The sequence below is a fragment of the Papio anubis genome, chromosome 11 (genome assembly GCF_008728515.1).
Source record: "Papio anubis isolate 15944 chromosome 11, Panubis1.0, whole genome shotgun sequence".
Lineage (NCBI taxonomy): Eukaryota > Metazoa > Chordata > Mammalia > Primates > Cercopithecidae > Papio > Papio anubis.
The window spans coordinates 125,774,534-125,789,333 of record NC_044986.1 but is presented as its reverse complement, the minus strand read 5'-3'; the positions used below and the strand labels follow the sequence as shown (position 1 = coordinate 125,789,333).

The 14,800-nt window shown below is 36.9% G+C and overlaps 1 protein-coding gene across 21 annotated transcripts in view; it reads left to right on the top strand.

Moving 5' to 3' along the window:
• Window positions 1–14,800, top strand: part of ZMYND11 (zinc finger MYND-type containing 11) — a 118,130-nt gene that overhangs the window by 55,312 nt on the left and 48,018 nt on the right. For 3 of the 21 annotated variants that reach the window (XM_017962495.2, XM_031652573.1, XM_009213853.3), the window contains exon 3: window positions 6,215–6,309. The exons of 16 other annotated variants lie outside the window; for them this stretch is intronic. In XM_017962495.2, the coding sequence (XP_017817984.1) occupies window positions 6,245–6,309 (65 nt within the window). In that variant the 5' untranslated portion in view covers window positions 6,215–6,244. Of the gene's footprint in view, window positions 1–6,214; window positions 6,310–9,392; window positions 9,486–13,509; window positions 13,622–14,800 lie in introns of those variants that run through there. 2 more of the 21 variants (XM_009213857.4, XM_017962496.3) reach the window with 2 other exon arrangements.

The window sequence follows — 14,800 nt, the reverse complement described above, 5'->3', positions numbered from 1 at the left end:
ATATTGGAGTCCAAGCTCTTAACCATTAAATGTTTCCTTCTGGTATTTTAATGGATTTGTATTTATATCTTTGCAAACTTGGAAGTTTTCAAAACATGATCATCTACATGGAACTAACACGTTGTCTCATTTCATCCTCACAACAACTGTGAAGTTTAAGTTAGCCCCACCTTATAGGTAGGGAATGTGAGGCTATCAGGGTAAATTATTTATCCCAGGTTACGTGTTAGAATTAGGAAGAACCTAGTGCTTCAGAATGTGTTCTGAAATATTAAAATGACTCCATTGATGAAGGAGCCATAACAATGCTATTTTAGGTTTTGAAGTGTATTGCTCTTTGTTCCATGCAATTTTGAAATATTTGTTTGCCATGAATTATTTTGTTTTATTTCTAAAAGTAACATAAACATATTACAAGATACTTGGAAAATAGAAAACAGAAAAATAACCCTCTATTATTTCTCTCTCAGAATTCAAATCAGATACTCATTTTGATTTTCTTTTCCTCTTTCATTTTCCTATTTGTGGTTGTTGTCTCAGCAGCATTCAACCTTTTTCCATGTCATTGCTTGGCCACCATAAGTTATTATTTGTAGTGGTTGCACAACGCACAGTGTTTCATCTGGTGAGACCACACTGTAATATGAGCTGGGAAGGAGGAGAAACAAGATGAATGAATATTTGTTATATGACTTACATTGTCTTATTTACCCTCAAAACAACAGCATGGGGTTGACTTTACTAATTTTACTTCCTAGATAAGCAAATCGAGGTGCAGTGAGGGTAAGTGACTTGTCCAAAGTTACGCAACTAGTCAGTTGCAGAACAGGCGTCTGTACCTGGATCTGTGTGACTTTGCAGGCCATGCTTTTCCACTCTGCTTTCACGATGCCTCCATGTGTCATCTGTTAAATTCTTATAGCAGCACTACATATTCCAGTTATACAAAAAAAGAATGAGGCGAGAGCTTAGAGGGGGTAAAGTGTAAAGTATTAAATGTGAGGTACTGGACTCCATTTTGCATCCATGATATCGTTTAGCTCCTACTGCAGCCCTGTAGTATTGCCTGCCTTCTGACCATCATGCTGCCAGTGTTACGGTCTAGAATAACTTGGATGTTTTCAAGTTTTTCATTGTGCTACATATCTCCTTGTTTTTTTCCCCATGTTTTGAATTATTTCCTTGCCATGGACACTGAGGATGTCTTCAGTTTCCTTCCACCACAAATTACTATGCCTTGCCCTACTTTTCAGTACCACAGATGACACTACAAGGAACTTGTTGGTCTGTCTGTCCGGAAGCAGAAATTCCTCCCTGATTTCAGGGTAGGCACATAGGTGCCTAATCTGACTGAGCTCTTGAGAAGGGCCACCTCCATCTTCACGCTGGGTAGTGCTGTGCACAAGGAGTTTTATTTTCCTGCATATCTGCATTTGCTTAATGCTGTTCATTTGCCCACGTTTTGTCACTTGGATGTTTGAACTCGCATTTCTTTATCTGTTCATGAGTTTAGGCAGCTCTTGGTGTTCTTATAAGGTTTTGGGTTTCCTTTTCTGTGAGTCCCTGTTATTCTCTGCCTGTTTTCCACTGGGAAATTACTATCTTTTTCTGTTGATTTACAGGTGTTCTTTATTCTAAATATTAATTCCCTTATAGGTTTTATGCTTTGCAAACATCTTTTCTCATTCTGTCATCTGTTTATTTACCTTTTTCCATAGTTTTATTTCTTGAGCAGAAATTTCAAATTTTGAAATGATCATATTCAATCTCTTCTGCCTAATGTTTTATCCTTTTGAAATTTTCTTTTAAGAAGTCCTTCTCCTTAAGAAGGCCACAGAATATTCCCTACGTTTTCTTTTACTGATTGTATAGTTTTATCATTCTCAGATAGGTCTGCAATCCATCTGTAGTTCCCTTTTTAGGTGGTAGGTAAGGATCTACTTTACCTTTTTATGTTTCACTCCATAGTCAGTCTGCCTTTTTCTTTAGGATTTAAACTTGAAAATCAAAAACTCTTTTGGGAGATGTTTTAGGGGCCCTTACAGCATTCCATATAGTTCAATTATTTATTAGCAGTGCCATTATTTGTGTGCCCTCTGCCCCTGCAACCTCTGTATGGATGGAGTAAGGATCTCGTTTGGGTATGGGGTATCCCAAACACCTAGAACTTAGTGACTGGCATGTGACAGTCACTCAACAGTCTGCAACGGTATTTGTCAAGTGCTAGGTGAACGTAGGCTTTTTTCCTGTAGCTAGTCATTCTAACAAAAAGCTTGGAATCTTTAATAAAACCAGACTAATAACTCTGCTGTTAACCAGCTGTGTTTTCTTGAAGTCATTTTCTTTCCTTCCTCTGTAAACTAATGCCCTGTGTAATCACTATCTCAATTAAGATTATAGGAAGTTTTTATCACCCCAAAAGTTCTTTGTTCTCCTTTGTACTGCCTTCTGCTCCCTTCCATCATTGATTTGCCTACGGTCACTGTGATTAGCTTCGCCTGTTTTAGAATTTTGTATGAATGGAAACATATTATTTTCCATGATCAGCTTTTCTTGATGAGCACGTTTTGTGATCTGTTTGCTACGTATATTGGTAGTTCATTTGTTTGTTTTCTTTGCTCAGTAGTATTTCATTGTGTGGATATACCACAATTTTAAACATTTGTTAATCTACTGGAGGAATATTTGAGGTGGTTTTTTAAAAGGGAGATAGGGTCTCACCTGTTAACCAGGATGGTGTGCAGTGGCACAATCTCGACTCACTACAGCCTCAACCTCCTGGGCTCAAGCAGTCCTCCCAATTCAGCCTCTTGAGTAGTTGGGACTACAAGTGTATGCCACCATGCCCGGCTAATTTTTTTTTTTTTTGTAGAGTTGGGGTTTCTCCATGTTGCCTAGGCTGATCTCGAACTCCTGGGCCTCAGGCGATCTACCCACCTCAGCCTCCTAAAGTGCTGGGACTACAGGTGTGAGCCACCATGCCTGGTTGGTGTTTTCATTAGGAGGCAATTATGGCAAAAGCTACAATATCCTTTCATGTACAGGTGTAGGCATATGTGTTGAGAACTACCTAGGAGTGGAATTGCTAGGCTATGTGATAAGTGTATGTTTAACTTTATTGGAAATGGCAAAACTATTATCCAAAGTGACTATTTTACATTTCCAGCTGCAGTCTATGAGAATTCCGAATTTTCCACATTCTCTGCAACACCTGGTATTGTCAGTTTTTAGAAGTTCGAGTCAATCCCTGATTTATACTAGCATCTTGTGGTGGTTGAAATTTGCATTTCCCTGATATAAGCATATTTTAATGTGCTTGTTGACCAGTTATAAATTCTTTTACATAGTATTCAAATCCTTTGCCCATTTTTTTAATGGAGTTACTTTATTTCAGTATTACTGAAGTGTTACAGAGCTCTCTATATATTCCAGATACAAGGTCACTCACAGACCTGCATATCTAGAGTTCTGGAGGGATGTAACGGAGGAAATGAGGAACAATCAACATTTATAGAGATACTGGCTAAAAAGTTGCTGAAATTATTGAAAGGTACTAATACTCAATCCAGGAAGCCCATTGCAGACCAAATTTAAAATGATATCCACATTTAGCCGTTTGTAAAAACTGCAGTATTTACTATAGGGAAAGAGTAAATCTTAAGTGTAGTCAGTAGATTTTTAAAGAGACATCATGTATACAGATGTGGTAGTTAGACTCACAAATTGACTTCTGAACTGCAGTACTGGAATCCAAATGACTGTGAAATAGTAGCTTCAATGTGTGTCAAGAGACAGTAACTCTCAGCCTAGATTTTTTTACCTTTCAAGGAGGAGATTCAAATAAAGACTTTTGTAGACAAATACAATCTGAGAGAAGAGAAGTTCTCACTGGCTAACATCAGGCAGAGAAAAATGATCTCAAGTGAAAGTTCTGAAATATAAGAATGAATAATGAGCAAAGACTTGATAAATATGTGTTTAAAATTAAAACATTAACTATAAAAAATAAAAATAATGTTCAAGTTGTGAAAAAAAATCAGGCTAGTGCCACCATAGTAGTGATCATTGACAGTAGAATGGATAGTCGTATATTTCTATGACAGACTATTATACTACAGTAAAAATAAACTATAGCCTCACACATCAATATGGGTTAATTTCAAATACATAATATTAAGAAAGTAATCAAATTACAAAAGAATACGTGCAGTATGATTCCATTTCTGTAAACTTCAAAAACAGACAACACTGAACAGCATGTTTTTAAGGGATAGGTTACACATAGGGGCCAACAGTATAAAGACACAAAAGGGGGAAATGGTGACCACAAAATTAAGGACAGTGGTAACCAGCTTTGGGGGTGAGTGCCACCAGGATGGGCACATTCTAGGAGCTTTTGTCAGAGTTGGTTTCTGGTTTCTTTCCTAACATAGGAGGTGATTTAACTGGTGTTTGTCTTGTTCTTCACACTACACATATTTTAAAATAATTTCTTATACGTGTAATTTCTGAATTGAAAAATTTAAACCAAGAAGAAGTAAATGGGAGGCATGGAAGTTTGCTGGGGAAAACAGATGACACAGAAGGGTCAGGAAGGCGGGGCATGTAACTGAGAAGGATGAAGTGCTCAGCATTGGCTCATCACCGGCGTACTGTTCCCCGATATGTGTATCTCGGTCACATTCCGGTCTATTGATGACCCACTCCACTGTTTTAGGTAATTCATTTCATTCAGCAATAATTATCATAATTTAAGTCAACTGTTTCTTTTTGGCTGTTTCTCTGTTCTTCTACTGAAGACTGTGTGTGCCAGATTATCAAAATGCAAAGGATATCTTAGTTACATGGAAATTACATTATTCACATGCTGTTCGCTTCTAAACATTTCTGGTAATACTATGGAGAATTTTTTCTGCTAAGTATTGTTGTAAGTAGAATTCTATTTAGTGTTATCAAGAGGAATTTTATATGGAACTGAAAGAGAAAACCTAGTTATTTAGCTTTTAATTATTTTTCTCCAACAAACTGGATAAAGTATATAATTTTATTATGACCATTTTTTATAATTGAGTTAAAAATGAAAATGGAGGTTTTTAAGATGTGTATGATCTGGAAAGACATGATATTATAATTTTTAACTTATTTTGAAGGAAAATCCATCAACAAAATTAGTAGGTTATACATCATAAAATTTGGTAATCATTGAAATTTTGTCTTAGAGTTGTGTTTATATAGATTGTGTACTAATATACTAAGAAGCATTGTACAAATAAGGTTAGATTTAGTTTGGGGCTAGTAAATTAATATTAAGAAAAGTATAATATATTTCAAATACTGGAATTCAGTTTTAATATAAAAATTTGAAACATCCTGTTTCATTGTAAGACATTGATGAATTCATATTTTCAACTGCTGGGAAACAGAGAAAAAGGGAAGAGAATGTCTGAAACTGGGGTAAGAGTAAAAGGGGAACTATTAATAGTTCTGCCAGTGCAACCTGTAAACGTAGCAGTCCTGGAAGCACAGTCCCCCTTTCGTCATGAAGAAAGAGTGGAAGGTGCAGTGCTTTTAGTTCATGTGTGTGCCCCCGTGCGCATTGTATTCATGTATGTGTATCAATACGTATACACGGTATATTTCATTGGAAGTTTCAAATATATTTTGGGGGCAATTAGAAAAAAGATACAGAATAGAGTAAGGTTATATATATCAGAAGGGGATAAGCAGGATGAGGAAAAGGAAAACGAAGTTTAGTATATGAAATAGAGCCACAAGTAAGGCTAATATGATATAAGAAAGACTTCTATACCTCTATAAAGCCCAACAGCCTGCCGAGGATGGGTTGCAGATTTGGCTTTCCGTTTTCTAGTAGCTAACGGAAAGGAGAAGCCTCAACATTTTAGTAATGTCCATGAAGCAAATCAGTTGCCTAGGTAAAGCATGGCTATTTCTAGTAGTACTAAAACCAGAAAGAAATCTTTAGGGTTTTCAGAAAGCTAACCATTTTCTAATAGTTACAAAGCTCGTGTCAGGGGGCAGAGTGTAGTCCTATGTCTTGAGAAGTCATGGTTGAGATTTCAGAGGCAATTTTAATTGAAATGTTATTGTTATATAAAAAACAGTATGCCAAAACAGTACTCTGCTGTTACTTTTACTTTTTTCCAACTACAAAGGAAATTGACTATCAAACTTAAACAATATATTTCAATTTCAGATGTGAAACAACTACATTATTCTTGAACCTATGGTGATTTTTGCATCATTACACAGATATGTCATTTTCATTAGTTGTATCATTGTTATAAACTGGTAAGTAAGTTTTTAAAAAGTTGGTAAAATTTGGGGATAGGTCTAATTTAATAATGTAAAAAGATTCAAGCAAGCTGTAAAATATATAATTCATAATAACCGAAATTGAAATTTTAAATTAAAAATATTTCCTTTTTATAAAATGGAACCAATGTTAATAAAATAAGTAGTTATGTATGTCATAGTAAAAATGTTCTTTGCTCCCCAAATGAAAACTTTGCCTGTTATTTGAAAGGGGTACCTAGGTCTCTACCTAGCTTTAAAATAACTAAATGTTTTACTTTACCAGTTTAAATATGGTCACTGAATAAATAGTAGAGATCAAAATCAAAAGTAATTATTTACAGTGTAACATTTGGGGTAATCATAATGGAGAAAAATTTTTAAAGAAAAAGTATAATACCTTTACTATTAACAAAAATATAATTGAAAGGAAGGACTTTTTTGGTTAATCCCCATAAAATCTTTACAGTGTATCTATATTCAGCAAATACGGTAAATTATTTTTAATTCAGAAATAAGGGAAATTAAGACTCAACAGTTTTGCTTAAATAGAAATTATGAAAAGGGTCCATATTTTAGTGTTATGAAAACTAGAATATTTCACCTCTCCTTGTTAGCATTTTTCCTAGATAGTCACTGGAGGTCCATGATAAGTAGTTCTGTGCATGGTATTTAGACAGTGGGACAGAACTGAAAAGAAGGATTATTACACTCTAGCCTAGGACTTTACAAACAAATAGGTACTTGCATATTGCATGTTCTTTCCACTCCCATATGAGTGTTTTTATTAACTGTGTGCCATGTATCTGCTTGAAATACAGATTAGAAGGACACAGGCTCTAGGATCATGGTGTCTGGTGGACCACCAATTTCAAATCACCTTTATCGAATCAGGAGTTGACATGATTGAAACTGGCCTTTTAGTGTGTATGCGGACCAAGCTCTTTCTAGGTTTGCTTTAAGCATAGTCTTTCAGTATCACAACCTAGTCTGTGTGTTCTTGCCAAGGCTCCCTTTCTTGGTGTGCCTGAATAACAGTTTTTGTCTCCCTGTCTCCATGTGATTGTCAAAAGCTCTCACTTGCCTTTTCCAGAATTGGCAGATACTCCTAAATGAATTCTTTTCTTTGGTTTTTCTAGTTTTCGATGGAAGGATTGATCTGAACAACCCAATAAATTACTATTGGTAGCAGAACTATCTCTCTCTCTCTCTCTCTCTCTCTCTCTCCCTCTCTCTCTCTCTCTCTCTCCCCCCCTCTCTCCCTCCCTCTCTCCCTCTCTCCCTCTCTCCCTGCCTCCCTCCCTCCCCCTCCCCCCCTCTCTCCCTCCCCCTCCCTCTCTCCCCCTCTCTCCCCCCTCTCCCCCCTTCCCCTCCCTCCCTCCTTCCCTTCCCTCCCTCCCTCCTTCTCTCTCTCCCTCCCTCTCTTTCTCTCTTTCTTTCTCTGTATGCATGTAAGTATGTATATGCATATATAATTTTAAATCTTATCCTTATATACACTGTGAGCATTTTCTCACACCATTGTTGTTTTTCTTGGAGACAGTGTCGCCTAGGCAGAAATGCAGTGGTGCAATCACAGCTGTCTTGCAGCCTTGACTTTCTGGGCTTAAGTGGTCCTCCCGCGTCAGCCGCCTCCTTTTTTTTTTTTTTTTTTGAGATGGAGTCTCCCTCTGTCGCCCAGCCTGGAGTGCAGTGGCCGGATCTCAGCTCACTGCAAGCTCCGCCTCCCGGGTTTACGCCATTCTCCTGCCTCAGCCTCCCGAGTAGCTGGGACTGCAGGCGCCGCCACCATGCCCAGCTAGTTTTTTGTATTTTTTTAGTAGAGACAGGGTTTCATTGTGTTAGCCAGGATGGTCTCGATCTCCTGACCTCGTGATCCGCCCGTCTCGGCCACCCAAAGTGCTGGGATTACAGGCTTGAGCCACCGCACCCGGCCCAGCCTCCTCCTTAACTGGGACCACAGGTGCATGCCACCGTGGTTGGCTAATTTTTTAAATTTTTTTATAGAGATGGGGTCTTACTATGCTGCCCAGCTGGTGTCAAAATCCTGGGCTCAAGCGACCCTCCTGTCTCAGCCTCCTGAAGTGCTGGGATTGTAGGCCTGAGCCACCGTGGCCTGCCACAGCATTGTTTTTTGGAACATTAATTTTATTAACTGCATAGTATTCTATAAAGTGGATATACTTTAACTTATTTTACTAGTATTAACATTTAGTTCTTTTTTTAACTATAAAATTTTATGATGTGGGGAACATTTTTTTCTTTTTTTTGAGACAAGGTCTTGTTCTGTCATCCAGGCTGGAATGCAGTGGTGTGATCACAGCTCACTGCAGCCTCGACCTTCTGGGCTCAAGCAGTCCTCCCACCTCAGCCTCCTGAGTAGTTGAGACTACAGGTGTACACTACCATGCCTGGCTAATGAAGAAAATACCTCAGATTTTCTAAAAGGGTCACCACTTCCCTGGCCCATAGGAATGATGAATACACACCATTTCCTTTTCTAAAACACTCTAACAGAGGTTTTGGCAGGGAGAGGAGGGTTCGAGTTAGGGTTAGCTGAGACTACAGACATGTGCTGCCATGCCTGGCTAGTGTGTGTGTGTGTCTGTGTGTGTCTGTGTATATATTTTTAGAGACAGGGTCTTGCTGTATTGCCCAGGCTGATCTTGAACTGCTGAGCTCAAGTGATCTCCTCACCTTGGCCTCCCAAAGTGCTGAGATTACAGGCATGAGCCACCACTTCTGGCTGGAAACGTTTTTCTGTTAATACGTAAGTCTTGCTCCATCTCAAGTCATTGACTTAGAAATGGAATGGTTGTCAAGTGATAGGATTATCTGTAAGGCTGTTGATGTGTGATGCTGGACTGCTTTCTAGAAAGTGCTTTCAATAGCGATGTGTTGAGGGTGACTGTCTTGATGCCTCTTTACCAGCATTGAGAATAATTATTTTAATTATCTTGCTGATTTAAGAGGGAAAAATTGTTTTCCTGTTGTTTTAGTTTCACATTTTTAGAATATAAACTTTTTGTCATATTTGTCATAAATGCTTTTCCTTTTTATTGTTTTCTTTTAATTTACAGAATGGAAATTAGTGATAATTGCTTCAGAGGCAAGAAAAAATGAGTTTCAGATGTTTGTGTCGTAAAGAAATTCAACATTTCTAATCTAGTCAGGTATTTTGGATCTCCTCCTGTTATACTTCCATAGCTTTTATACTCATAAAGTCTTTCGACATCAAGATACTAGATCAATATTCATTTAAATTTCTGTGTCAAATTTGATGATTCTGATGTTTTCAGCCCCCTGAGCTAGTACACTGAGCCAGTAGGGGGCCATAAGGTCCTGAAATTGGGGGGGCAGTCCTAAGTCTTAAGGTATTTATCCAGATTACCTAGAATACACTTAAAATAAATTTATGATACTATCAACATTGTAAACGGCCTCTAGACTCCACAGTGGTGTGAACCTGTTTATGAGGGACGAGAAGACATCACAGGCATTTATGTTTTTCGTTGACAGAAAGCACATCACTGCATTCTGTGGTGATTTGTTCTTCCACTGGTTGTGGCTGTTTTTATACTGTTTATATTGTGCTCGTTTTCCAATATATTAATTTCAAATGAGATGGCAGAAGTTTCTGAGATTGAATCATTGTTAGAAGGCTTAAAGATAGGTGATTACTTTCTGCAAATTATGACTCATGAGATTCCTTACTTTTGTAAAAATGTTAAATCAGTGGCTGTTACCATGAAATACACAGACACACACACACACACATTATATATATTTTATATATATGTATGTATTTGCCTTGGAACTTTCAGAATGATCTTGGGGAGGGGAAACAGTGTAGGCTTCTATGGCCTGTGGCTTGGAGGCTCTTGAGTGCTCAGCAACCCATGGAAGCTCACACCCTGGGAGAGAAGGGAGCGCTCTGGGGCGCCAGATGGTGGAAAGTTGTGGGAATGGAGTGGGGTGGGAGAAAATGAGGAAGTTATTGAAAAAGTTCAGAGAAATTGAGTGTATACTTAAATATTAGACATTTACATGCCATTTTGTGACTTATGGTATTAAGTGAAATTAGAATAGCGGACTAGAAGGCCACTTATCAGTGTATCTGAAACCCAAATTGCTATGTTCTCTCTTTACTGGAAGAAGAAAAGTTCTCGTTACAGATTAAGCAGTTTACAAGAAAACGAGAGACCTGGAGTATCCTTTACCTGAATACTAGCAAATGTGTTTTCACGTGATGCAAACCTGCCTGAGTGATGATCTAAGAAAATGAATAATGAATTTGACCATTGTTATATTTGAGGTGTCATATAAATCAGCCTTCAGAGTTTATTATTAATTCTAGAAAATCTTAAGCCTTATCAAATATACTTGGCCTGTAATGCGTAGTAGGACCCCAGTGCTCCTCTGTTACTTACAGGGTTCTGGCTCAGTTCTAACCTTTGCTTTACTTTTGAAGAAAAATAGGTGTGAATCTCTTCAAACTTATTTCTTAAGAACATAACTATATATATATATATTTTTTTTTTTTTTAAAGAATAGAGTGAGCAGGAAAAAATAAATTCATCAAGTTTAGACATTACTTTATGAGCTTGTATTTCTTGACACAACCGTTATAAATAATGAACACATGTTCTTAGCCCTTAGATGACACTTTTAATATATACTAGATCAGTTCTTTATTCTAGTTTACCTAAACTCAAAACTTTCCATCCAGAAACAAAGTTATTAACTCCTTTGTTATATTCTCAAGGTGCATCAGTATAGGAGAAAGCACCTAGTTTTGCATTGTTGTCATTCATGTGTTCCAGTTGCCACTAATCCTTCAGCCATACCCTTTCCCGACCTTTGTCTCTATGAAAGGGCTCCCTGATTCCAACCTGCTCTTCACGGCAGACATCTTTTTAGTCCCTCAAAGACCAGCGATAGAGAACGAAATGACCAGAATATATCATTTTAACTGACTTCATTTCACTTTGAATTAAGAAAGTTGAGCCCAACATGCTATGACTAACAACAAAGCAGACCTTTTCTTGTGTTGTGTGTTAATCCATGCTCTACGGTTGTTTCTTAGTGGCTAAGAAAACCCATTGTGTGGTGACAGTCTGTGGATAAAAATATATGAAGGAATAATAAAATGCAGTGCCATTAAAAAAAAAACACTTAGCAACCTGGAAAGAAATGTCCTCAATAAAAGTTATGCACCAAAATCCTGTAGCAAGCATCATATTTGCATTTATATTTATCATTTTATATTTATAAGATATGTCTACCAATAAGCATCCTCAAGAGTCATGTTTAATGGTGAACTATTATAAGAATCCCCTACAAAATCTAAAACAAGACAAGGATACCCACCATTACTACCTGTAGTGTGTACTTTACTAGAAGTCCTAATCAGCTTGATAAGAAACAAGTCCAATAGAATTTACAGACAAACCTGAAACTAGTAAGAGAGGTAAGCAGATTGCCCAATAAAGACCAGCAACCACCAACCAGGAAATACTATATAAAATAAAATTCCATTTTCAAAAGAAACATTAAAATATCTAGGAAAAACCCAAAAGATATGTAAGAATCTTATGGATAAAAATTATAAAACCATATTACAGACATAGAAAAATATATAAATAAATGAGCATATGTGCCAGTTTCGTCAGTGGATATTCTTACGTTGGTTATGGAGCTTTAACTATTTTTGTGGATTTTGGCAAACTAACTTTAAAATCACTGTGGATGAATATGGGACCAAGAAGAGCCATAATGAGTCTGAAAAAGAAGGAGGGGATCTCCCTAAGGCTGGCAAGCTTACGTGGGAGCAGGAAACTTGTATGTTGCTGGAGGAATGGTAGATGGTAGCTACTTTTTTAAAAGTTAAAATAGTCTAGCTAATAGATGCAAACGAAATTCCAAGGGGCATACTGTGGAAAAAAGTCTTCTCTCATCCCTTGTTCCCTGAGCCCCTCTTAGCAGTTTGTGGAAGGAATCAAGCTCTAGAACTCTTTTGTGCATATCAGTTATACAGTGTTTTGAGAAATAGTAGTATCTTATACCACGATTTTTTAAAAAATGTAATATATTATAGAGCTTATATCATCTTAACACCTATAACATTGCTTCATTTCTTGTGAAAACTGTATAATAATCCTTGGTACAATTATCAGTTATTTAACCAGTCCCCTAAGATGTATGTTTACATTATTTCTAATTGTTTCTTGCTGCCAGCAATACTAAAATGAATTTCCTTCCTTGTATATGTGTTATTTCACACATGCTGAACAATTGTGTGGTTTTGTTGTCGATATTTAAATCTGATCTATCTATAGTTTATAGGTACAATCTAAGGTAGGGCTCCATCTCCTTTCCCAGGTTAGATAACCAGTTGTCCCAATGTCCTGCATTGATTAATCAGTCTTTCCACCAATAATGTGAAATGCTACTTTTATTGTAATGAAAATTCCAATTTGTTCATCTTTTTTCTTTGCATCAGTAACGTTTCAGAATTTTCTTTACACAAATTTTGTCATTCTGTTTCTTCCTGGAAATTTTATTTTTCTTACTGTTGTAAATAATTGAGGTTTGGTCTTCTTTTCAGTCATCTGTCTTTTTGGTTTCTGTATATGAATGCTTTTAATCTTAGTAAATCAGTTTGTACCCAAAGAATTTATTGAACTATATACTTAATTAAAATTACTTAAAAAAGCGTATCAGCTGATTTTTTTGGGTTTTCTAGATACATGATTTGCAAACTCCTTATCAACTTTTATGACGATTTCAATTATGTTGGTTATTACCTTTTCAGAGTGTTAAGGAAAAGTGACAGCCACAGACATCTTTGAATATTCTTGATTAGGTTAAGGAAGTATTTACTCATTCTTGTTTTGTTAGGGGCTAGGTGTTGAATATTACTAAATGCCTTTCAACATGTATCAAAATCTTCATGATAATTTATTTTTGACCTGTTAATGTAGTAAATCATATTTTTACATTTCTTCATATTAAATCTTTCTTCAGTTCCTAGAATTAGTATATTATTTTGACATTTGAATATATTAATATTTATATACAATATTAGATTATATTCAAATATTTTATGTAGGATTTTTATATCAGTATTTCTATGGGTCACTGATTTTCTTTGTCTATGCTATTTTGTGGGGTTTTCTTATTACATGCTAGATTCCTTGCTTTCCTATGATTGTGCACTGGAAGAGTTTGAGTCTCATTGGAGTTACCTGGTCATTATAAGTTTGACAGAAGTAACTTATGAATATGTCCGTAGCTGATGTTTTTCTGGGTAAGCTCTTTGCAAACTTCCTCTATTTATTTCTTTGGAAATTGACCTTTTAAAGGTTCTGTTTTATTCTGTGTTCAGGTTTTGGTCATTTATATTTTCTTATAAAATCAGAGTGTATATTTTTGCACAGAACTGAACAAAGTAGTTGCTTGTATTTTAATTTCCTTTTTATATATAGGTGTCTCCCTGCAGCATTTTTTGTGTATGTTTGTGCTTTGTGTCTTCATTATTGATTAGGTAATGATAACTCTTTTATTTTTCCCTAAAGAAGGAGTTCTTGGGCCAGGCATGGTAGCTCATGCCTGTAATCCTAGCACTTTGAGAGGCTGAGGTGGGAGGATCACTTGAGGCTGGGAGTTTTCGAGACCAGCCTGGGCAAGATAGTGAGACCCTGTCTCTACAAAAAATTAAAAAGTTACCCAGGTGTGATGGTGTGTGGCTGTAGTCCCAGCTTCTCAGGAGGCTGAGGTGGGAGGAGCACTTGAGCACAGGAGGTCAAGGCTGCAGTGAGCCATGATTGTGCTATTGTACTCCAGCCTGGGTGGCAGAGTGAGACCCTGTATCAAAAAAAAAAAAAAAGGAGTTCCTGGATTCTACAAATTTTCTTTTTTAACAGCATTGCTTTAGCTTTTCATTTAGAGCTTTTGTAATTTTTCAGTAACTTTTTTTTGACTCAGTGGTTGTTTATGAGGGTTTTCTGGTTTTGTATTAATATCTGATTTAATTTCACCATGATTAACAATGGCGTGTATCACTTTTGGAATCTCTTCAGGTCATCTTTGTGGTGATTTTGTGGTCAGTTATGTATGTCTTCTGGACCTATTAAAGGTATTTTTTTGGTGTCAGGATAAATCAATATACCTGTCTTAAGGTGTTTTTTTGTTTGTTTGTTTCAGAATAAATCAACTAGATAAATAATAAATAAAAAATCAGGCTGGGCGCAGTGGCTCACGCCTGTAATCCCAGCACTTTGGGAGGCTGAGGTGGGCAGATCAGCTGAGGTCAGGAGTTCAAGACTAGCCTGACCAACATGGTGAAACCCCATCTCTACTAAAAATACAAAAATTGGCCAGCACCTGTAGTCCCAGTTTGGGAGGCTGAGGCAGGAGAATCACTTGAACCGAGGAGGCAGAGGTTGCAGTGAGCTGAGATCATGCCACTGTGCTCCAGCCTGGACAA